This window comes from Pleurodeles waltl, chromosome 6 (genome assembly GCF_031143425.1).
Source record: "Pleurodeles waltl isolate 20211129_DDA chromosome 6, aPleWal1.hap1.20221129, whole genome shotgun sequence".
Taxonomy (NCBI): domain Eukaryota; kingdom Metazoa; phylum Chordata; class Amphibia; order Caudata; family Salamandridae; genus Pleurodeles; species Pleurodeles waltl.
In genome coordinates, this window is record NC_090445.1 from 1,529,108,893 (window position 1) to 1,529,133,673 (window position 24,781).

The 24,781-nt window shown below is 47.9% G+C and overlaps 1 protein-coding gene across 1 annotated transcript in view; it reads right to left on the reverse strand.

Moving 5' to 3' along the window:
* The window catches only part of TTLL10 (tubulin tyrosine ligase like 10), a 269,052-nt gene that overhangs the window by 75,297 nt on the left and 168,974 nt on the right, over positions 1–24,781 (reverse strand). The window contains exons 4-5 of the mRNA XM_069241104.1: positions 9,830–9,948; positions 8,563–8,683 (exon numbers count right to left, since the gene is read on the reverse strand). Coding sequence (XP_069097205.1) covers positions 8,563–8,683; positions 9,830–9,948 — 240 coding nt within the window. The remainder of the gene's footprint in view (positions 1–8,562; positions 8,684–9,829; positions 9,949–24,781) is intronic.

Genomic DNA, 24,781 nt, shown 5'->3' on the forward strand with positions numbered 1-24,781 from the left:
AACCTACTGTTCTAACAACAGGAGATGATCTTCTGAACAAAAGGAAGGACAGGGAGGGAAGGGAGGAGGAATCTCCCGAAAGGGAAGGGCATAGCCTTTCCTTACCACACTGGTGACCCAGGAATCGGATGTTATCGACTCCCACCTGGGAAGAAAAAGAGACAACCTTCCCCCTACCGGAGACACATGGGACGCAATGGTTAGAGGACTAGGGTTGCTTCCCCTGTTGCATCCCCCCTGACGAAGAAGAAGAGGAAGGATGCTGCTGTTGGGTGGCCCCTCTAGTGCGGACTCTACCCCGCCCCCTAAATGATCAATAAGGGAGGCTTGAAGGCTGCTGGCCTGCCTGCTGCGATCTCCCACGAAGGGAAGCCCCTCGCTCAAATACCCGCAGCTGTCTAAAGAACCTAAAAGGGGTCGAAACAGCCTGCAGGCCCAAGGATTTTGCTGTTGCCTTACCCTCCTTTAAGCACGCCAACGCAGAGTCAGCTTTAGTGCCAAATAATTTAGCACCATCAAAGGGCAAGTCTAAGAGCGTGGCTTGAACATCCGATGAGAACCCAGACGTGTGCAACCAAGCAAGACGCCTGGTGGCAATGGAGGTTCCCATGGCTCTAGCAACAGAGTCTGTGGTGTCAAGTCCCGACTGTATGACCTGCGTCGCCGCTGACTGGGCATCCGAGAGGAGTCCATGCAAGTCTTGGGGCATGTACGGCAACGCTGCTTTAGCTGCATCCATTATTGCATGAATGTATCTGCCCAGGATACACGTAGCATTAGCTGATTTCAGTGCCATGCTGCATGAGGAGAAAACCTTCTTTGATGACTGCTCCATGCGTTTGGACTCCCTGTCAGATGGTACACCAGGGAAGGAGCCAGGAGCAGACCGTGACGAACCGGACGCCTGCCCGACCAGACTGTCAGGAGACGGATGTTTTGAAAGAAATTCGGGGTCTCCAGGCACTGACCTATACCGTCTGGCCACCGACCTGCTCACTGCTGACGAAGAAACAGGCTTCTTCCAAACCTCTCCTATGGGATCCATAAGAGCTTCATTAAATGGTAACAACAGATCCTCAATAGCCGTGGCAGGACGAAGCACCTCCGTCAGGATGTTGGTCTTAACCTGTGCCATTGGAAGTGGGAGTTCTAGGAAATCAGCAGCCTTCCTGATGACAGAATGGAATGAGGCTGCCTCCTCAGTATATTCCCCTGGTGAGGCCAATTCCCACTCCAGGGAAGTATCCAGCCCACTGGCCATGTCCAATCCCTGAAACTCACTTTGGGGCTCCGCAATCTCCCCTTCCTCAAGGAGCTGCCTTTGGTACTCTCTCTCCTCCAACAACCTGAGGGCCTTTCTCCTGGACCCCAATTTTGCCTCCAGCCCCGGCGTCGACAAAGAGTGGACTGACGTCGGAGAGCGCCACCGAGAAGGCGTCATCACAGGATCTCCGGATCCCTCCAACGCCGGAGATGGATCCATCGGCGCCGTGGATACTCGACCTCCATCCATCTACGCCATCCGGCTTCGGGACCCTTCCATCTCAATAGACACCGGCGTCGAAGGCCTTTCTCTCGACGTCGAAGGCTGCACCGCCAGCGCCGGCGCCGGGCTAGTGTCTCCTGCCGGACAGAATGGCATGAATGGCGTCAGTCTGTACGGAGCGGAGCGCACAAGTTAAATGCCAAGGGACCAGTGGGGCCAGCCAGCGCACCACCTCTCGGCACCATGTTCTGAAATATAGCAAACATGGCATTAAGAAATGCTGCCGGATCCGTGCCCGGAGCAGGGAAGGCAGCATACTCTTGAGGAGCCAGAGCCGGTCTCGAATCCTGAGGATCCATATGCGCCGGAGATGAATGATGACTCTGAGGCTCCACCACCTCAAAGACCGACGGCGCCGTTGAAGATTGCGGAGTCAAAGGCTGAGGAGACACCGTCGGGCTGACCTCCTAGGACTTCTGGTGCCGGGCAGACGGAGACCTCGACCGACTTCCTCTGGAACGACGCCAGGAGTCGCGATGGCGCCGCTTCTTATGACTCGACTTCCCCGACAAAGACCTATGGTGCCTCCTTTTCTCCTTCTTAGCTTTTGCTAAAAACAATTTAGCCTCACATTCCTTCAGACCTTTAGGGTTCATTTTTTGGCATGAACCACACTCCTGGACGTTGTGGTCTGAGCTCAGGCACCATAGACAGTTGTTATGCGGGTCAGTAACCGACATTCGACCTCTGCATTCCCTACAAGCCTTGAGCCCTGACTTCTTAATGGCCGACATCTCGAAAAAACACGAAGTATCCCTTTGAACAGCAAACGATACAGGAGCTGGAGAAATAACCGTTATCGAAGGCACGGAAAAAAGGGAACTGACGTCAGCACGCCGGCGAGGGCCTCTTATTGCAACGACGTCAAGCGGGCAATTGTGACGTCCTCGCCGACATGCAGAGCTGGATAGAAGTTTCCATCAAATGCTGCACATGGGGAGAATTCATTAGGTGAGGAATCCACAGGTAGTTGTATCCATCAGAACGCCATATTTTGAACATGGGAGGGCCGCCAGCGGCAGCCCTCACCCACCTCCAGGCTCCCGCCGTCAGGCAGCCTGGCGGCGAGTTGAAACACCATCCGCCAGGGTAGCGGCGCTACCCTGCGGATAATGTTTCATTTCCCTGCAGCCTTTTCCTGGTTGTATACCCCGGCAGGAAAAGGCTGGCGGGGGGGTGCTCTGGGGCACCCCTGGGGGCCCCTGAACTGCCCATGCACTTCTCATTGGCAGTGCATGGGCCCCGGTGCAGAGCCCCATTGCGCAGGTCACTGCCCGATTTTCGGGCAGTGATCTGCGCGACGGGTGCAACTGCACCTGCCGCACAGAGGCATTGATGGCGGCTCCATGTGGAGCCGCCATCAATGTCCCGGCCGAACCTTTCTGTGAGCCGGCGGGCGGAAACATTGTTTCCACCCACCGTCCCACAGAAATGTTCATTATTTGGCCAGCGGGGTTCCAGGGTCGCTGGCGGTCAATGTTTTGACCGCCAGCATGAACACGGCGGATGTTTCCGCCGTGTTCATAATGACCACCTTAAACTCTCTCTTAAGCAGGAATCTTTGCAGGAAATCCAGTGATGAAAAGCTTTTCTGCAATCACTCAGACACCCCATTGCATAACATGCTCTTTTTTAAAGAGTTATTTTGCACTTTCCATTCTGGTCTGTGCTCAGGGCATGAAAAAATAAAGACACCAATGTGCTACAAAAATCCAATCTGCTGGAAACACGGCATTCTGGAGCACAGATTCTTCTAGGGCCGAAACCTTCCCTTTGGCACCTTGTCCCAAGGCCTTGAAGAACATTTAAAGACTTTTGTACCAACAAATGGCAGCATCCATGAAGTGCATTTGTAGTCATACAGCGCATTCCTACCCTTTCCCTATCATGCAGCGCAACAGCTTGACTTGTTGCGCTGCGGTGTGTGATTTTTTTTAAAACATGCCTCTATGTCTTTTCAAAAGCCACTGCGTGGCTCCAATGACATAATAGTGTTTACCATACTGTCCAGAATCAAACTTCTACAGTACATTCTGCAGCATTAATACAAAATATTTAATTTAAAAAAAAACATTTTCAGCCCAAGGGACCCCTGCTCGGAACTCGAGGCGAATTTAGGGTTCCGTACCCCCGGTGGACCTTGGATTCAGTACTCCTGGGCGACCTAGGGTTTGGTACTCCGGAGGAACGTGGGTTCAGTGCCCCTGGGGGACCTTGAGCTCAGTACCCCATAGAGACCTAGGGTTTGGTATCCCCAGGAGACCTAGGGCTCGGTATCTCTAGGATACCCACTGCCCGGTACCCCAGGGGGGCCTGGGGTTCAGTACCCATGGTGGACCCACTGCTCGGTACAGCCGGGTGAACTTTGGTTCACTACCCCAGGGGTACGGTGGGTTTGGTGCCCCAGTGGGATCTAGGGCTCAGTACCCACAGGAGACCAAGGGTTCGGTACTCCTGAGGTACTCACTTCTTGGTACCTCAAAGGGGCCTTGGGCTCAGTACCCTTGTGGGTCCTAGGGTTTGGTTCCCTTGGGGGACCTTGTGTGGAGTACACCAGTGGACCTAGGGCTCAGGACCCTGGGGTACCAAGGGTATAGCACCCACAGGAGAAGTCAGGTTCAATACCCCCGGGAGAATCACAGCTCGGTACCCTTGGGGGACCTTGGGCTCAGTACCCCTGGGGAACCAAGGGTTTGGTACCCCCTGGGGTACTCATTGTGTGGTACCCCGGGGGGACCATGGGCTTGGTACTCTAGGGGGACCAAGAGTCCAATACCTTCTGGGGTACCCACTGCGTGGTACCCCGTGGGGGCCTTGGGTTCAGTACCCCAGGGGGACCTTGGGCTCAGTACCCCAGGGGGGACCTAGGGTTCAGTACCCCCAGGGGACCCACTAATTGGTACTCCAGAGGAACCTAGGGTTCGGTACCTCAATGGGACCTAGAATTCAGAACACCTTAGGGACCCACTACTCAGTACCCTAGAGGGACCTAGAGGTCAGTACCCCCTTGGGGGACATTGGATTCGGTACCTCCAGGGGACCTTGGGTTTGGTAACCCTGGGAGACCACGGATTTGGCACCCTAGGGGGACCTTGGGCTCGGTGCCCATAGGGGACTTTGGGATTGATACCTCTAGGAGCCACTTCTTGGAACCCCTAGGGGACCTTGGGCTCAGTACCCCAGGGGGACTTAGGGTTTGGTGCCCCCAGGGGATCCACTTCTTGGTACCCCTGGGGCACCACAGCTTCGGTACCCCTGGGGGATCTACTACTAAGTACCCCGGGGATCTTGTTACCGGTATCCCCGGGGGACCCAGGGTTCAGTACCCATGTCAGTCCCACTTCTTGGTACCCCCAGGGGATCTTTGGCTCAGTACCCTCAGGGGGTCTGGTACCCCTGAGGGACCTACTGCTCAGTACCCCGGGGGACCTACTGCTTGGTACCCCAAGGGGACCTTGGGTTCAGTCCCGCAGGGGGATCTAGGGCTCAGTACTCCTGGGGGTCTACTGCTCAGTACCACAGGGAGACCTTGGGTTTGTAACCCATGGGTGACCTAGGATTCTGTAACCCCTGGGGCACCTAGGGCTCGGTACCCCTGTGGGACTCACTACTCTGTACTCCCGGGGAACCTAAGGTTCAGTACCCCAGGGGGACCCACTTCTCAGTATTCCTGGGGGATCCAGTCCTCTGTACGCCTGGGGGAACCACAGGTTCAGTACCCCTCGGGGATCTACTACTCGGTACCCCAGGGCGATTGTGGGTATGGTACCCCCAGGGGACCAAGGGTTCAGTGCCCCTGAGGGACCAAGGGCTTGGTAACCCCATGGGACCAAGCGCTCAGTACCCCTGGGGACATGCCACTCGGTACCATGGGGAACCGATGTTTCAGTACCTCAGGGGGTCCTAGGGTTTAGTACCCAGGGTCATCCCACTACTCTGCACCTCTGGGGGAACTAGGGTTGGTACTACTGGGGGACCAACTGCTCAGTTCCTATCCTCTCGATTCTCAGACATGCAACAACTACAATCAATAAATCATTGTCCAGTCAATGCTTTTTCTTTTAAAATGGAAAAGTACTTTTATTACATACATAGTACTACATGCCTTGCATTACATTAAAAATATATACATCAGGTAGATGGAAATAGTCCTGGCAACAATCCTATTTAGCTTACACCCCTAGTGAACCCAAACCCATAATCACAATACCCCAACCACACCTAGACCAGATGCAACATTACAATATATGAGGTGTCATTTTAAGGAAGGCAGGCCTACTGGCTTTCTCAAGGGGTCACCACATTAATCATAATAACCACCTGTCATGCTTTGTCAAGGTGATGCATTATAAAAGGTTTCAATAATAAAAACAGCTCTAGTGGCTTTGGCATGGTTTTATCAGATTAGCAGAGTCAGTCACATATCTTCATTGAACCTTAAAACACAATTTAAATCAAGTGAACCAATAATACCAGTTGTAAGCAATCATTATAACAGCATATGTTCATTCTCCATATTTTCTCTCAATGAGTAATTCAATCATATAATTGCTTGAGAATTGTTATACCTGTTACAAGCCACATTAATCAGCCATAAGACTAAGAACGATGTGTCCCACATTCCAAAGCCCAACAACAAAACCCTCAACTCTGACAGTGCTTTAAAGCAATGATAGACTTCTCCTGGGGTCATGTTCTCAAGGCCCCAGGCAAGGCAGGACTGGCCGTATGGGGCAATCGGGCATTTTCTCAGAAGGGTGGTTTAAAGGGATGGGAACTGCTTTTGGTACTGGGAGCCGGTTTTGTAGCAGTGCAGCAGTGTTAAAGGCACTGTAGAGTTCCTTGTATATCCAACATTTTTCAGGCAACAACATAAGTGCTGCAATAACTCTGGTGTTTAATGTACCTGCTGGAAAGAGACAAGAGTTTGCCTAGTGCAGTTTTGATTCTTTTAAGGTAACACCAAGGGTTAAATGCCTGCTGCAAAGAACGTGTACTATGCAGATCACAGAAAAGTATTTTATATGCATAGCTCACTGGGTTACAGCTTTTGTTACAGGTATCCTTTTGTTACTCTGAAGTTCATAACTCACAATTGTAATCTAGGTTAGAAAGTTATGTTTTTTCCCAGTCTTTCATTATCCCAATTTTGCTAAAAGGGTTTGTTTGGGTAGAAATAAATTCGTATTCGTAAAGTCAACAATACCCACTGTTACATTCTGAATCCTGAGTTTATGCTTCCCCAGACCAAGCACTCTTAAAAAATGCCCCTAAGTATGGATGTCATGTGAATCCTACACCTTGTAGTCCACTTTGTCTTTATGTAACATTTTGTCTTTGTAGTGAGTGTGATGTAAACGCTGGTAAGAAAGGGGCAATAAAACAAATGAAATACATGTGAGAGAGGGGCTATGGAGAGATCAGAGGCTCTGTTGGAGGGTGATGGTGAGGGCATCAATGAAAAGCCCCCGAAAGATGGCTGTATCCTGGTGCACTGTAAGGTCATCATTTTCTATGCTTTAAAAACATATACAATTGATTATGTAATTAAAAATGTGTTGTAGTATGCACTATTTTCCCTAATTGTCTTGGGTTGGAGAAGTCCCTTCCAACACCACTTGTAGTCGTCAGGCTCGCTCGCTATGCACCATAAGGGGACTAGTCTGATACACTTTGCCCGAGCTGCTTTGGGTTCCCAGTACGGTCCTGTTAGTGCCTCTGAAAAGCAGTTACGGCTAGGCAAGGATATATAAATGAGAAAACACAAGCCAGTCAAACTGCGCGGGATTTGTTTAATACGTAAATTTGTCAGCAGGTGGAGCTAACGCTTTATATTTGGGGATTTGGCTCAATGGTTTATCATGCCTGCATCGTTTAGCCTCTAAGAACAGGTTCCCGAGATCCAGAGGGCAAACTACATAATCATGATCAAATGCACGGAATAGTATTCATTTCAGCGTGAGAGCATTCAAGACCGTGAAAGAGAATAAAATGAGAGATGCCGTGGGTTCTCAAGTCAGCATTATTTTAGTGCTCGGTGTGCATTTTCTGTTGTTAAGCAGGGTACAATCGCAATGCCATCCTCACCAGTCTGTGTCAAAGACCTTTCAGAGGAAGTATTTCATGTTACCATGGTTATCATGGGCTCCTGAAAAAATGTTCTGCAACAAGTGACTTAAGTGTTCTAATCACTGTGAGCTAAAATGTTCACTATTTGGATGCTGAGAATGGGCTGAAATGTTGCTAAGCCCCAAGTGCGACCTACTAATCATGGTCCTCTGATTGGTTTGAACATGTTTGGCAGGGTTGATTTTGGTTTCTAGTCTGGCCCTGTTTACACATGAGTGATGTGCGGATTTGCCTTAAGGGGCAGGTTGAGAGTGCCTCAGAAAGAACAGTCAGGCTTTGGCATGTTATGAGACGGCCCCTCATCTGGTTTCATTGTAGGACTATCAATATCTGTTTCAAACCGCTTGAAAAAGTCTTAAACTTAAGGACACCATGCTGTGCAACCCTCTCTGATGGCTGGTGCCACTTTTGCCAGAGAAACATACTGGTCATCTGTTCAAGTTTTAAGATTCTGCAAAGGCCCGGACGTGATACTTAAGTAGAGCTTTATATGAAATCATCTGTATTAGGTTTCAACTTGACCTGTTGGTCTTTAATTAGTAGTCAGGTGTTATTAAGGAAGCTCTAGAACACATTTCATTTCAAAGTGCTTTCCTACATTTACAGTTTTAAGTGTACACTCATAAGGGGAAATAATACCGGCTTTAAATGATTTTCCTAATTTTTGTATTGTCAAGGACGTTAAAATTATGGTCATGGCGGAATAAAAACAACCTGGTGGCAACCCTACTCCTCCTACAGGGGCACTTCTTGTCTCACTGCAGAGGACAATAAAAGTGCTCTCTGAAAAGGGTGCCCTGGCGGTTCTTCTGGAGGTTGTGGCTGTTCATCAATTTAGGGATGTGCTTTCAGTGCAGGAAGGGAATGTTGGGGATGCAGATCCTCACCTGGGGCCCCGGATTCCGCTGACCTTGGTCATCAGTCTCTCATACTCCCTCAGGCTGTGCAGGAGGCCTATTTTCGTGGTCAGAATCTTGTTGTTGGGGATCTGGTACAGAAGCTGTTCTCCTACATATTAGGGTACAAAAAGAGCATAGTTAATACAAAGCAACGACAGTTCTTCTGTCTCTCTCATTTTCATTCGTTCAGCTAGAGCCAAACGCTATGAACATCTCATAGATCTAGACAGCAGCACCGCAAAATAAGCCTTTATCTGGACCAGGAACAATTGAGCACACGATTCTAGTAAGCTTCCTCTCTCAGTACTTCTGCTCTCTTCCTTCCCCTTCTGTTTCCTTCAGTTTCTCTTCCATCACCTCTCCTGCTCTTCTGTCTCCTCCCTCCATCTCTTCCTCTATAGGTAGCTGCAACTTCCCACCAGAGGTGCCAGTGGTGCAAGTTGCCAATCAGAGCAATGGTCTAGCTGAACGATGGCTTCAAGATGCATCAACAGGCCCTGATGCTGTCACGTCTGGTCCACACCCCTGTGCAGAAGAGAGCACAGCATGCACTCCATCTTTCCTGACCCCCTTTCATCATCTCAAGTCCCCCCACTCCCTCTTCTTTTCTCCAGCAGTGAGAACACAAGCTCTCCAAGACCATATAACATGACTTTTTCTGTCGTTCATCTCTCTTCTTTATCCCCCCTTCCCTCTTCTGTCTCTTGCAGTGCTTTGAAGCAGCCTGAAGGTGCCTCTAACAGCAATATAAGCATCTTCCTCAACAAAAAATGGAATAAAAATTGGCGGTCGATTCCTTAAAAAGAAGTTCCTTAAGAATTATGCATAGTGCTGAGACCCAACATGCCAGCGGGGATTTTGTTTCCCGTTTGACGCAGGTCAGGCGGGGACAAGCCACTACCTCAGTCTTGAAGTGCTGGGGCAGTGTTAATTACACATGCCATAGACATGTTCTTTGAATGGTAGCAACTTATGGGGATCCGCCAGATTTCTGACAGGCCAGTATGTCTTTCGGTGGAGACCAAGATGTTCTGTGATTTTGAAGGAACAGGGAGAAGGGGCAGCTCTTAAGCACCCTCTTTGGCCAGAGGTGAACAAAAACACAACATTCCGAAGATTTAATCAAGGGCGAATAAGTCACTAGTCTCACGTCTACAATTTGTAAACTATGTTATATATTGAATTTAAGATTGCATGATATGGACTTTGGACTTCCAGGCAGAAACAGCAGAGCCAAGAGTAGAGGTGGGATTACCGTCTCGGAAGGCACGGTAAGTGGCAGGGATCTTCACTTCGCACCACTTCAGCTTGTAGTCCTCGCGGCTTGGATCATAGAGACGCTGCCAACCCTTCGCCAGGCAGTATGATGCCACCCTGTAGGAGCAAACAAAGAAGAAAGGGTGGTGACATCCGACTAAGACAAATATCTCCGAAGGGGTCCATGAGATGACACTACATGGCAAGAGTATAATGGCCAACATTAATGTAGTCAATAGGGAGCTGCAAAAGTACCTGCATGCCCACCACTAAGTAGCTCGAACACCTGGTCATAAAAGCCTTGAGAGAAAACACAAAATTTGAAGCTTAAAATATCTGGTCGTACTTATTTACATACAAGTGCTGAGAATTATATCATATAAATTGAAAAAGCCACATAAATTGCTGATATACTCAATGACTCTTGGGACAAAGCATCCAACTATATAAATAATTATCACAAAACAGAATGCCAGTGACAACATAAACATAACATCCGGGGAGCCGCATCCGTGACCAGTCCTGGCCACTAATGAGCTTTCAATTAACAGACACCCAGTGGGCAAACTATTGTCAGAGTCTGGAGGCTGCAGGCAAAGGCGGGTCAGTCAACCTTGATACCAAGCCAACGTCCACTCATACAGCCATTGCCAAGATCACCATTTTGGCATTGTGAGGACTAGACAAATTAAATCATAATGAAGGCTTTGGTCCTATTAAGGTCAAGTGTGTCACAAAATAATCTAGTGTCCTGGCCACAGAGGTGCAAAGAGGCCAGACCATGGGCGATGAGTAAATACAGAGGCCAAGGCACACGTGATTCACAAATATCCAATCAGTACTTGTAAGTATAGAGATAACAAGAAAATAACAGTATTTCCAAAATGCATATGACAATAAAATTTCACTGAAGTCCTTCAGATGGAATATTCATCTTTAATGTTACAGAAAAACAGCCAACACGTGTTTCGTCATGGGAGGGAATGCTCCCCGTGACTTCCTCAGGGCAGCGGATGATTCTGAGTAAATCAATCAATTACCGGTTGAAAATGTTTAATGTAAAACCTCCTTTATTTAAAGTTATCAGCAAAACATCTCGAAGCCTAAAGTCAATAAGGCTCCGAACGGCTTTTAATCAAACAGAGGGCGATGAGTACTAAAATCTCTTTACTACGTCCCTCCAGCATTGCTCAGGTATAGGCACACTTGAGGTCTTTCCCACCCCTCCAAAAACCCCACAGCTACTGGAAAGACATGAAGCAGGCAAAGGAGAAGCCTATATAGCGTTGATCAAGCACATCACCCACCTGAGGCCTTCTGTGTTCATATGCATGACTGTGTGGGTGCACATCTTACTCAACTTCTATATGACTTCTTCATCTGTCACCCCCACCCTGCCTTGGCAGTGCTGTCAAACTGCCAACAAGTGGCACGTGCTGCCACAAACATGCCCCATAAACATACATCAGAGACGTGCCAACTTAACCGTGTGGCTAAAGGAGAGGAGGTCTCTGGTGGGACCCCCCCCCATTACAAGTTCAGGTCACATGTGGCCAGCCCTTCCGGCCTTTCAGAGGCACTGGCTGTGAGAGACATCAGAAGCTACCTGCAGGCCGGGCTAGCCTGGTGTGGTGAGCCTCTGGGTGATATGCAATGTTTTGGCATGTGTGTTACCAGACAGCCGTTAGTAGAGCCTCAGGCAGCTGTGAGATGTCTTAGGGGCACCTCTCCAGAATCCAATTACACCAAGGTTTTCAGTGCACACCTCCTTATCCCTCAACCTGCCATAGGATGTTTCAAATACTGTGCCAGATTAACCGGTAGGATGTATCAATTGTTTGCTAAGTCAACCAGCGATGGACTATTTCAAGTGCTGTGCTGAGTTAGCCTGAGAAGGATGGGGGTGTTTCAAGTGCTGTGCTGAGTTAGCCTGAGAGGGATGGGGGTGTTTCAAGTGCTGTGCTGAGTAACCCTGAGAGGGTTGGGGGTGTTTCAAGTGCTGCGCTGAGTTCGCCTGAGAGGGATGTTTTTTTTTCAAGTGCTGTGCTGAGTTAGCCTGAGAGGGATGGGGGTGTTTCAAGTGCTGTGCTGAGCTAGCCTGAGAGGGATGGGGGTGTTTCAAGTGCTGTGCTGAGTTAGCCTGAGAGGGATGGGGGTCTTTCAAGTGCTGCGCTGAGTTAGCCTGAGAGAGATGGGGTTTTTTCAAGTGCTGTGCTGAGTTAGTCTTAGAGGGATGGGGTGTTTCAAGTGCTGTGCTGAGTTAACCTGAGAGGGATGGGGTGTTTCAAGAGCTGTGCTGAGTTAGCCTGAGGGGGATGAGGGTGTTTCAAGTGCTGTGCTGAGTTAGCCTGAGAGGGATGGGGTGTTTCAAGAGCTGTGCTGAGTTAGGCTGAGGGGGATGAGGGTGTTTCAAGTGCTGTGCTGAGTTAGCCTGAGAGGGATGGGGTGTTTCAAGTGCTGTGCTGAGTTAACCTGAGAGGGATGGGGTGTTTCAAGAGCTGTGCTGAGTTAGCCTGAGGGGAAGGGGGGTGTTTCAAGTGCTGTGCTGAGTTAGCCTGAGAAGGATGGGGTGTTTCAAGAGCTGTGCTGAGTTAGCCTGAGGGGGATGAGGGTGTTTCAAGTCCTGCGCTGAGGTAGCCTGCTGTTTCAAGTATTAGGTAGTGCTACTTTTCTAAGACAGTTTAGGTTATCTTGCTATGCTTGGGGCTCGATGTGGGTTCAAATAAAAAAGGATCATTTGTTGTCATATTGCTGTTAAGGTGGCACTGTCTATATTAATTGCAGCACATTAAAATAAGGCTTGCCTGGTAGACCCACTCAATCCAACATGGCTCCCTCGACCTCCATTGACCGAACAAATGGATTCAATTTACCCTAAATGTCTAGTTTTGCATTTTTGCATACTTTCATCTTCGGGTACCAGTTTTCCGAGCCCCGTGTCTGTGGAACTGATTAGAGTATGGTATTTTGCATTCCCAAAGAAGTGGTATTAAAACACATATTTGAACACCGGTCTGCAGGGAGCCTCGGTGAAGGCAACAGAGTGATAGTCGGCCTTCTGCTCCGGCATTCCGATGCTTCTCTTTCTGCTTCTCGCTGTTTAATTTGCAAGACTCTAAACAGAAGGAGGTGTTTTATGCGGTCTTTAAAAAAATATTTCAACCACCGCACCCGAAAATTTGGACCAGTTCAGGCGAATATAATTACTATTGTGTCCTGTGGGAGTGCCATTGTAACGTCTGTGGAGTGTGGAAAACACGTTGTTTTTATGTTTTATCCAGTTTCATGTTTCCATGGCATAAAATCACCTACCACTCTGCCTACGCGTTTCGGTCACTCACGGGAACAACAAATTATAATGAGACCTTCCTCAGGGCAGCTGTACTTGGAAAACATGTATGTCAGAAAATCCAATTTTTAACCCCAAAAATGTTTCTTTAATCTATGGTTCTTCAACTGCAATTAATATACTCCTGCATGGATATGTTCGGTCGCCTTTCCATATGGAGCACAACGCTCCTAAACAGCTCGAGCATTCATTAGCCTGCATTCCTAATCCCAAAGGTTTATTTGTTCACGTAAACATAGACAATCACTCTCCGTCTCTGTACCGCATACTCCCTCAAACAATGCGTCTCCTCCAATGTACTTAATAACTGAAATCAGCTTCGTTTGAACCGGGTGCCCGGAGTGTGAATACTCCACAAGCTGGAGTATTCAAGAACTAAAGTATTCACACGCCACTGTCGCAAGCAAGGGTGCTGTCGCGTAGTTTAATTTATTGGATCCCCTCCCACAACTGCCTTATTAGGGTCCATCCCGTCTTTATGGGGTTGAAATGCTACAATGGCATTATAGTCCTTGTGCCTCAGGCTATGAGGGAACCATCTCCATCATAGGCCCTTGTCTGTGGCTCTGGCCTTTAACTAGTAGAGCTTTTTACTACTCACTCTGGATGCTGCATTAGTATCCTTGTATGGAAGGCTGAGATTGGTTGACTGTTGTTTATCTGCATTTGAGGGATGTACTACTGAATATCGACACCAACAATACCGCGGCACAAGAATATCGAAAACAGACTATGGAAGAACAAAATATGGAAAGGTAGGTGCATATAAGAAAGTATAGATTTCCTGTGCCTTATTCTTCATCTACGTACCTTGAAGATCAATGTTGCACGTAGGTAGATAGATGTGGTACAGAAAATGTAGACTCCTTACCTGTCAATATTTTATTTTCAATATTCTGTCTTCGATATTCTGTCCCATCAATTTTGCTTTTTCGATATTCAGAAGGCACCCCGCATTTGAGGTTAGGTGCTGGGACATGAAGTGGCCAGACAGTGTATGTGTTAGTTTACTGTCAAGTGTGATATTATAGCGATGGGACTAATGCCAACGTGCTGACAGGTGTCCTTGCATCTAGTACAAATTATGAGGCGACCAATTAACACAGCTTAGCATCCTCATCAGAAGGCATTGGGTCTGTTAACACTCTGAGCAGAGTGCAGTAACAATTGATTAGCGTCCGGAGTGAAACGTTGGGCATTGGCCAGCCAATCACAATGCTCAATTCACTGGCTATATAATATGTTACATGCTGGCAAAGGCAGCATTCTGTGGCTGTGTAGCGACCAATGTTCCCACTTTGTGCTGTAGGCTTACAGGGAGCACTTGGGGCACAGAAGCAGCATCTCATCTGAAAGGGTGTATCCCTTCCTCCCTGCATGGAGCTCCCACCCTCAGTCTCTTTCTAACAGCTTCTGGTTCACATACCGCTATGTGGGCTACTCCCATTGCTTTTGGTGAGACAGGACCCCAATCAGAAACGGGCATTGGGCAAAGCCAATAGGCCTCGCCAATGTAAGAGCTATTGAATGAGCTAATGGGTTTTAGCCATGTTGTACACCAGCATGACTGCTGTTCAGTATGGCCAAAGGTGAGTGGTGTAAAGGGAAGTGGCATGGAGTGGACTGTCCTAAAGTAGAGTAGAGTAAAGTGTTATGGAGTGGTGTAGAGTGGTGAAGAGTAGTCATGGAGTGGAGTGAAGTGGAGAGGCATGGAGAGGGGTAGAGTGTTGTAGAGTGGAAGGGTATAGAGTGAACCAGAGTTGAGTGGAGCAGAGTGTCAAAGTGGAGTAGAGTGTCGTGGCATAGGGTGTCATTGAGTGGTGAAGACTGGAGAGGAGAGGTGTAGAGCAGAGAGGCGTAGAGCATAGTAGATTGTCATAGAGTGGCATGGCATTGAGTGGAGTATTGTAGGAAAATGGAATGGTGTGGAGTAAAGTGTTGTAGAGTCGAGAGGGGTAGAGTAGAGTGGAGTGGCATAGAGTGGAGTGGTATAGAGTGGAGAAGGGTGGAGCAGTGGAGTGGAGTAGTTTGTCACAGAAGAGAGTGGAACAAAGTGCCAAAGGGCCAGATGTACCATTTCTCGGTGACTGGGAACGCCGTGAGATGAGTTGACCACGGCCTCGATGTTCCCGCTGATAATACTAGCACATTGAAATTAAGATTACGTGTAATGTTTCCTGCACTATTTACTCTGATATGAGAAACATAAGTTGTTCATCACACAAGGTCAGTCACAGACCATATTGATCTATTTTTACGTGGTGGCACGGGTTATGTGTTGAACTTCACACTATTTTAAGGCATTAGATTAGTCATTTGCACGTGTTGCCTTCACAGATTGTTCATACCAGGAAAAGTGTACTTTTGATCACAGGACGTACCTGATTTCAAGCCCTGATGAAGTCCGTGAGAGGGATCTCTCATTGGACGAAACACGTGTTGGCTGTGGTGGCTAATTGTATATGAATCTCGAATGAACGAACTGCTTCAAGAAATAAATTTATCCTGAACCAATCTTGGCGTGATTGCTTCCCATACTGAAGATCTGTTACATCGTTAATCTCCGAAATAGAATACAGTTGTGTAGAGAGGTTTAAAGTGAAGTAGTGTAGAGTGGAGTGGTGCAGAGTAGAATACAGTGACGCACTGTGGAGTGGCGTGGAGTGGCGTAGTGTGGAGTGGTACAGAGTAGACTGCAAGGGTGTATAGTGGTGTAGAGTGGAGTGGGATAAAGTGAAGTATGCATTGTGTGGTAGCGTACTGCCATTACAGACAACACATCTTCAATTGAAAGGTACAGTTTTACTGGTAAAAGTATACAGTGTTTATTGATTTGTGCTGATTGTATTAAAATATTTGTTTCAACCACACTTCAGAATTACCAAAAAATTTGATTTATTTGTGTTTTTCTAATTCTGATATATTCTTGAACTAGCAGCACAGTTCATTTACAGATATTTTAATTTTGTTGTGTTAGAAAAAAATAACATAGTATAGCCTTCCTCAAGCAACACCCCAACAGCCAGCATGATTGCCCCATAAATCCTCTCACTTTGAAGACAGAGAAAGAAAACTAAATACCATACTCCCTGGAAGACAGAACCTGACATGTGACCTCAGTCTTTGAAGGCACAGCACGTGACAAGATAAGAACAATATTTAAAGCCATGTTTACTGAAATAGAGAACTGGTGGAAGTGTACAGTAATCTGGGTTTGTGCAATGGAAGGGTGTGAGAAAGTAGCCTCTTTCTAGCCTTGTTACCCCCACTTTTGGCCTGTTTGTGAGTGTATGTCAGGGTGTTTTCACTGTCTCACTGGGATCCTGCTAGCCAGGGCCCAGTGCTCATAGTGAAAACCGTATGTTTTCAGTATGTTTGTTATGTGTCACTGGGACCCTGCTAGCCAGGACCTCAGTGCTCATAAGGTTGTGACCTATATGTATGTGTTCCCTGTGTGATGCCTAACTGTCTCACTGAGGCTCTGCTAACCAGAACCTCAGTGGTTATGCTCTCTCATTTCTTTCCAAATTGTCACTAACAGGCTAGTGACCAATTTTACCAATTTACATTGGCATACTGGAACACCCTTATAATTCCCTAGTATATGGTACTGAGGTACCCAGGGTATTGGGGTTCCAGGAGATCCCTATGGGCTGCAGCATTTCTTTTGCCACCCATAGGGAGCTCTGTCAATTCTTACACAGGCCTGCCACTGCAGTCTGAGTGAAATAACGTCCACGTTATTTCACAGCCATTTTACACTGCACTTAAGTAACTTATAAGTCACCTATATGTCTAACCTTGCCCTGGTAAGGGTTGGGTGCTAAGTTACTTAGTGTGTGGGCACTCTGGCACTAGCCAAGGTGCCCCCACATTGTTCAGGGCCAATTCCCCGGACTTTGTGAGTGCGGGGACACCATTACACGCGTGCACTACACATAGGTCACTACCTATGTGTAGCTTCACAATGGTAACTCCGAATATGGCCATGTAACATGTCTATGATCATGGAATTGCCCCCTCTATGCCATCCTGGCATTGTTGGCACAATCCCATGATCCCACGGGTCTCTAGCACAGACCCGGGTACTGCCAAACTGCCTTTCCTGGGGTTTCACTGCAGCTGCTGCTGCTGCCAACCCCTCAGACAGGTTTCTGCCCTCCTGGGGTCCAGCCAGGCTTGGCCCAGGATGGCAGAACAAAGGACTTCCTCAGAGAGAGGGTGTTACACCCTCTCCCTTTGGAAAAAGGTGTTAAGGCAGGGGAGGAGTAGCCTCCCCCAGCCTCTGGAAATGTTTTCATGGGCACAGATGGTGCCCATTTCTGCATAAGCCAGTCTACACCGGTTCAGGGACCCCTCAGCCCTGCTCTGGCGTGAAACTGGACAAAGGAAAGGGGAGTGACCACTCCCCTGACCTGCACCTCCCCTGGGAGGTGCCCAGAGCTCCTCCAGTGTGCTCCAGACCTCTGCCATCTTGGAAACAGAGGTGCTGCTGGCACACTGGACTGCTCTGAGTGGCCAGGGCCAGCAGGAGACGTCAGAGACTCCTTCTGATAGGCTCCTTCAGGTGTTGCTAGCCTATCTTCTCTCCTAAGTAGCCAAACCGTCTTTTCTGGCTATTTAGGGTCTCTGCTTTGGGGATTTCCTTAGATAACGAATGCAAGAGCTCATCCGAGTTCCTCTGCATCTCTCTCTTCACCTTCTGCCAAGGAATCGACTGCTGACCGCGCTGGAAGCCTGCAAAACTGCAACAAAGTAGCGAAGACGACTACTGCAACTCTGTAACGCTGATCCTGCCGCCTTCTCAACTGTTTTCCTGGTGGTGCATGCTGCGGGGGTAGTCTGCCTCCTTTCTGCACTAGAAGCTCCGAAGAAATCTCCCGTGGGTCGACGGAATCATCCCCCTGCAACCGCAGGCACCAAAGAACTGCATCACCGGTCCCCTGGGTCTCCTCTCAGCACGACGAGCGAGGTCCCTTGAATCCAGCAACATCTGTCCAAGTGACTCCCACAGTCCAGTGACTCTTCAGTCCAAGTTTGGTGGAGGTAAGTCCTTGCCTCCCCATGCCAGACTGCATTGCTGGGAACCGCGTCTTTTGCAGCTACTCCGGCTCCTGTGCACTTTCTGAGGGAATCCTTTGTGCACAGCCAAGCCTGGGTCCACGGCTCTCTAACCTGCATTGCACGACCTCCTGAGTTGTCCTCCGGCGGCGTGGGACTCCTTTGTGCAACTTCGGGTGAGCACCGTTTCACTCCTCTTCGTAGTGCCTGTTCCGGCACTTCTGCGGGTGCTGCCTGATTTTGAGAGGGCTCTTTGTCTTGCTGGGTGCCCCCTCTGTCCCCTGACGCAATTGGCGACATCCTGGTCCCTCCTGGGCCACAGCAGCATCCAAAAACCCTAACCGCACAACTTGCAGCTAGCAAGGCTTGTTTGCGGTCTTTCTTCAGGAAAAATATTCTGCACGACTCTCCACGGCGTGGGACATCCATCCTCCAAAGAGGAAGTTTCTAGCCCTTGTCGTTCCTGCAGAATCCTCAGCTTCTACTGTCCAGTAGCAGCTTCTTTGCACCCACAGCTGGCATTTCCTGGGCATCTACCCACTCTCGACTTGGTAGTGACTTTTGGACTTGGTCCCCTTGTTCCACAGGTACCCTCGTCTGGAAATCCATCGTTGTTGCATTGCTGGTTTTGGTCTTTCCTGCAGAATTCCCCTATCACGACTTCTGTGCTCTTTGGGGAACTTTAGTGCACTTTGCACTCACTTTTTAGGGTCTTGGGGTGGGCTATTTTTCTAACCCTCACTGTTTTCGTACAGTCCCAGCGACCCTCTACAAGGTCACATAGGTTTGGGGTCCATTCGTGGTTCGCATTCCACTTTTGGAGTATATGGTTTGTGTTGCCCCTATCCCTATGTGTCCCCATTGCATCCTATTGTAACTATACATTGTTTGCACTGTTTTCTAATACTATACTGCATATTTTTGGTATTGTGTACATATATCTTGTGTATATTTGCTATCCTCATACTGAGGGTACTCACTGAGATACTTTTGGCATATTGTCATAAAAATAAAGTACCTTTATTTTTAGTATATCTGTGTATTGTGTTTTCTTATGATATTGTGCATATGACACTAGTGGTACTGTAGGAGCTTCACTCGTCTCCTAGTTCAGCCTAAGATGCTCTGCTAAGCTACCATTATCTATCAGCCTAAGCTGCTAGACACCCTATACACTAATAAGGGATACCTGGGCCTGGTGCAAGGTGTAAGTACCCCTTGGTACTCACTACAAGCCAGTCCAGCCTCCTACAAAGGGACAAACTTGAGTTGGACAGCTTAAAATAATAGAGCCAGCAAATAGAAACAAGCAAATATGAGTTACAAACTACAAAGTCAATAGAGAGCAATGAGTGGAATGCATTCCTCTGGAAGTCTTCCGAGGTCCCCGAAATGTCATTAGCATCGACCTAAAAAAGAAAAACATAAATACATAAACAAACCTTTTCTACTTTTCTTTCGCTGATGGGCATACATTCACCAAAAGCAAGGAGAAGAGCCCAAACAGTCATCTGTGAAAGGGCAGCTGCTAGAGAAAAAGGCTGAAAGAATACCAGTTAACAGCAGGAGACAATATTTTGGGATGTTTGCTATATAAATGGGCAATATCAGGGACTCAGTCTGAACCCGTATTGGTAGGAAGTGTTTTTTTCACTCCAAGCAGATAAATTTAGTTTGGTCCCCTCTCGATGGGGATCCGTGGCATCCGAAGAGGGGATCAGCAAGTCCTTCCGACAGCGACTGGTTCGAGGAGATAAGGCCTCTGACAGGTTTCCCCTTTCGGAGCTGCCTCCTGCATGAGCCCAGACTATAATAGCCCAGACACCATGCTTCCCTAAAGTGAGACATGTCTAACAATGTGCCCAGCAGGGCCTTTTGAAAAGACATCTAGTGAGTGAGACTCCAGCAGAGAATGGCCTATCACGAGCACACACCTTCATCGATCGCTTGTCTAAGGCATAGATCAGACAGCTCAGTGAGTCAATGCACCTTCTAGCTCTGTGTGCGGCATGCAGGTCACAGATTGCAGTACTGTCAGCCTGTGAGTCACAGGCTTGAATACTAGAAGATCTCTTGGACTTTTCATCATTTTGAAGTTGAGGTGAGGTGAGGTGATAGCATGTTACACAACGCTTTAAAGCCCTGGCACGCCGGTAACAGTAAGCATCATAAACTATATTTTTAGTGAAGCATGATGAAGGTAGCCATCAGTGGCAGCCAAGATTCATCATATAAGTCAGAACATTAATTTTCTGGGCAACGGAACACCTTTCCAAGGCAGAACTGCCGAATGCAACTCCTCACTACTGCCCAAAGGAGATGAAAACCTACTCATCACCAATGTAACCATGATGACGCATGACTACCCTGAGGAGTGCCCGTCTCCATCCTACATCACCTCCACTCCCACCCATAGCTTTGCTACAGCGTTTGTTCCAATGGCCTTCCTTGTAAGTATCATGCAGGCCTTATTTATAGCGTTCTGATGCCTTGAAAGTAGGGTTGCGTTCTATAAGTCAGACGTATACATATCTTTACTCTTTACCATGTTGTCTTCGTTAGTCCAGAGAAATGGACCGGCTAACGGGGAATGGGATTTGGAGTGGACAGTAGGTGAATACTGACAGGCACAGGCAGGCCAACCCCTCTGGAGTCTAAGCCGGATCCCTGTTGCGCAGCATGCAGATAGCTAGAAAATTACCCCTCCTCCCCTACACTTTGAACCAAAGCTCAGATGGCACCAACCAAGTGAACCTTTTGAGCCTGATCCACCCGTGAAGAACTCCCTTGCCTCGTATATCCAAGCAGCTATCCAATCATTCTTGCACCATTCCATCTACCCTATGAGATTTATCATTTCTCCTTTGTAGTCTATCATCCATTAATTATTTCATCCATTCCACTGTGCCATGGCCATTCCGTCCACCCATGCATTTACACACCCATCATCTATACATGCACCCATACATCCATAGATCCATCCACCTATACATCCATCAATTGATGTACCCATCCATCAATAAAGCCTTTCATCCATCAATTGGTCCTTTGTCCATTCATGCATTTTTGATTTACATTTACTCTGTCATCCATCCATCCATCCACTAAGATTCCAATTTACCCTGCATCCATCCTCTCATAGTTACATTTACTCTGCCATCCATCCATCCATCGAGCCATCGATCCATTGATCCATCCATCCATCTCATCTGTCATCCATCATCTATCCATCCACAAAGATTTCCACTTACTCTGCTGTCTTTTCCTCCACCCTTCCACCCATCCTCTCATCCACTCATCCATCCAGCCTTTTAGCCTCACATCTTTTCACTGACCCATCTGTCCTTTCACCCACTCATCCATCTATCCTGTCACTCACCCACCCATCCTTTCACCCACTTATCAATCCTCATTTCACCAATCCACCCACAATTTCATCCACCTATGCTTTCACCCATTCACCCATCCTTTCACTCACCCATCCTTTTACCATCTCATAAATCCATCCCCCTTTCTCTTTTCTAGCAACCCGTCTTTCTTTCATTTCCATTATTTGCATTTTTGTCTGCTAGACCCATAAAGAACCCAAAACCTGCTGTAGCTGCTAAAGCGAGGCGGTGGGAGTTTATGACATCTCTGCTGGGAAAACTAATCCAGCTACAGAGAAGAAATTGAAGTTCAGATTGAGAATGCCCTCAAGGGTTTCTAGGATCGTAGGGCCACGTGAGATTACCCCTCACCAATAAACTGAGCTGGTTTACGGCTTGAAAAAATGAGCTACACACATCTCCTCAACCAAAGAAGCATTGGCAAAGCCAATGCGTCTCACCTAAGAAAGAGCTGTTAACTTTCTCAATGTGTTTTACCTATGTTGCACACCAGCTTGGCTAGTGTTCTGCATAGCTAAAAGTTGATGGCTTGGAGTGGACTGGGGTAAAGAGGAGTGGAGTGTCATAGAGTGCAGTGTTGTACAGTGGCGTGTCATGAAGTCGAGTGGAGTGTCATGGGGTATACTGGAGTGTTGTGAGGTAGAGTGGAGTGGAGTGTCGTACATTGAAGTAGAGTGGAGTAAAGTGGAATACAGTGAAGTGTTGTGGAGTGTAGTCGAGCGGATTGGTGTAGAGTAGAGATGTTTAGAGTGGAGTGTGGTAGAGTGTAGGAGCACAGAGTGAAGGGACATAGAGTAGAGTGCCATAGAGTGTAGTGAAGTAGAGTGGAGTTGTGTGTCATAGAGAGAAGTGGACCAAAGTGTCATGGAGTGGAATAGAGGGAGTTGCATAGAGTGTCATAGAGTGTCAGAGTGGAGTGGCAGGGAGTTGAGTAGAGTGTCTTAGAGTGGAGTGTAATAGAGTTGAGTATCTCAGAGTGGAGAGGCGTAGAGTGGAGTAGAAGACAGAGCCTGACATTTGACCTCTTTGTTTGAATGCACACCAAATGTGACATGATAACAATAAAATGTAAAGGCCTGTTTACACAAATTGAGGAAGAATACAATAAACAGGCTATGCTACACAGAAGAGACAAAGACATGGTGGACAGACTAAAACAAATAATGCCAGCAAACAGAAAGCAAACAAATGTGAGTTACAAACCACAAAGCCAATGGTAAGAAATTGGCGAATGCATTCTTAGGTCAGCTTTCAGAATGTCCACAAGATGTCTTGAGCAAACCAGACAGTTGGTCTGTCCGGTAGGCTTCAACTTAAAAAGCCCACCCCCCTTAACATTAATGCTGAGATACTTGATTCCTTGAAGACACCTCGAAAAACAAGGTATTTGAAACAATGGAGGGCGCAATGAGGGGCACAGAGTGGAGGGTCAAAGAGTAGAGTAAAGTGCTGTAGTGTGGAGTGATGTAGAGTGGCATACAGTGGAGAGTCATACAGTGGAGTGGCAAAGAGTGGAGCAGAATCATAGAGAGGTGTGGCATAGAGTGGAACAAAAGTTTATTGGACCAAAAGGTTTCGGCAAATGTTCTAATGAATGGAATGTCAAGCACATCAATTAAATGGATGTGTTTATTAACCCGCTGAGGCGCCATGGATGTAACCACCTCACCCTAGTATGAGCCCCGTGGCGTCTGATGACGTCAGTGCACCTTCGCGCACCGACCTCATCAGATGAAATGCCCACTAGACACTGGGGAGTTTTTTTTTTCTGTATTTACTCATAAGGGGAGCGGCCCCTTGGGCAAGGGCCATTCTCCAGGGGGGCAAATTATTCTTAGGTCATTTCTGCCCCCCGGGGGCAGATCGACCTATTCTAATTAGGCCGACCTGCCCCCCAGGGGGGGCAGAAACCTCTAGACACCAGGGATAATTTTTTTGTTGTTTTATTTTTTTAGATGTGGGGAGCGACCCCTTAGGCAAGCCTCGCTCCACTGGGGGAAAAATTATCTTTAGGCCATTTCTGCCCTCCTTAGGGGAAGATAGGCCTATTTTTCTTAGGCTGATCTGCCCTCAAGGGGAGCAGAAACCACTAGGCACCAGGGATTTTTTTTTGCGCCAATTTCACACAAGGGGAGAGATCCCTTACGCAAGGGTCACTCACCTGGGGGGGGGGGGATTTATTTTAGGCCATTTCTGCCCCCCTTGGAGGCAGATTGGCCTATTTCTATTAGACCGCTCTGCCCCCCTAGGGGGCAGAAACCACTTAGGCACCAGGGATTGGTGTGTGTGTGTGTTTTGTTTGGGGGGGCAACCCCTTGGGCTAGAGTCACTCTCCATGGGGGCACATTACTGTTGGCCATATCTGTCCCCTTTGGCCTATTTTTGGAAGGCCCATCATCCCCCAAGGGGAGCAGAAAGCCCACCAGAGACCAGGGAAGATTTGTTTTTCAAAAAAAGAGTGTGGGGGTATGACCATACCCACACCCCAAATAAATGGGGCCCCAAGTTGTTCTGCCCACCGGTGGGCAGATGGGACAGTTACCCCTGATCCACTATCCAGAGGGGCTACAAGCCTACTAGATGCCAGGGAATAAAAAGAAAATAGGGGGGTGGTGGCTACCAACCAGTATGGGCATGGTTATGCCCCCACCCCAACTGAAGGGAGTAACAGTCTTTCAGCTCTCCCGCCTCACACTAAAACATCTTATCCTATGGCAAGCAATAGGACATTTGATTATTTTGGGTTTTGGTTTTACATTTGGGCCTTGAGAGCTTATCTAACTCTCAAAATCATCCCACTTGGAATGGTGAGGGCTGCACTTTTTGGACTTTGGGATGCTGCCATGTAGAAAAATCTACAAGACCTAGACACATCTGAAACCTAAACATCTGGGTGAGTCCAGGGTGGTGTGCTTCACATGCATTTTCTTACCCATAATGCCCTGCAAACCTCCGACTTTGCTGGAAATCACACATTTTCCCCACATTGTTGTGATGGAACCTTCCGAATCCTCAGGAATCCACAAAATTCCTACCACCCAGCATTGTCGCATCAATACGGATAAAAATTCTGCCCCACATGTTAGCCTAAAAATATATTTTTTCAAACTGCTATTTTGAACCTGCTTTGGGTTCCCCGTCAATTTCGACA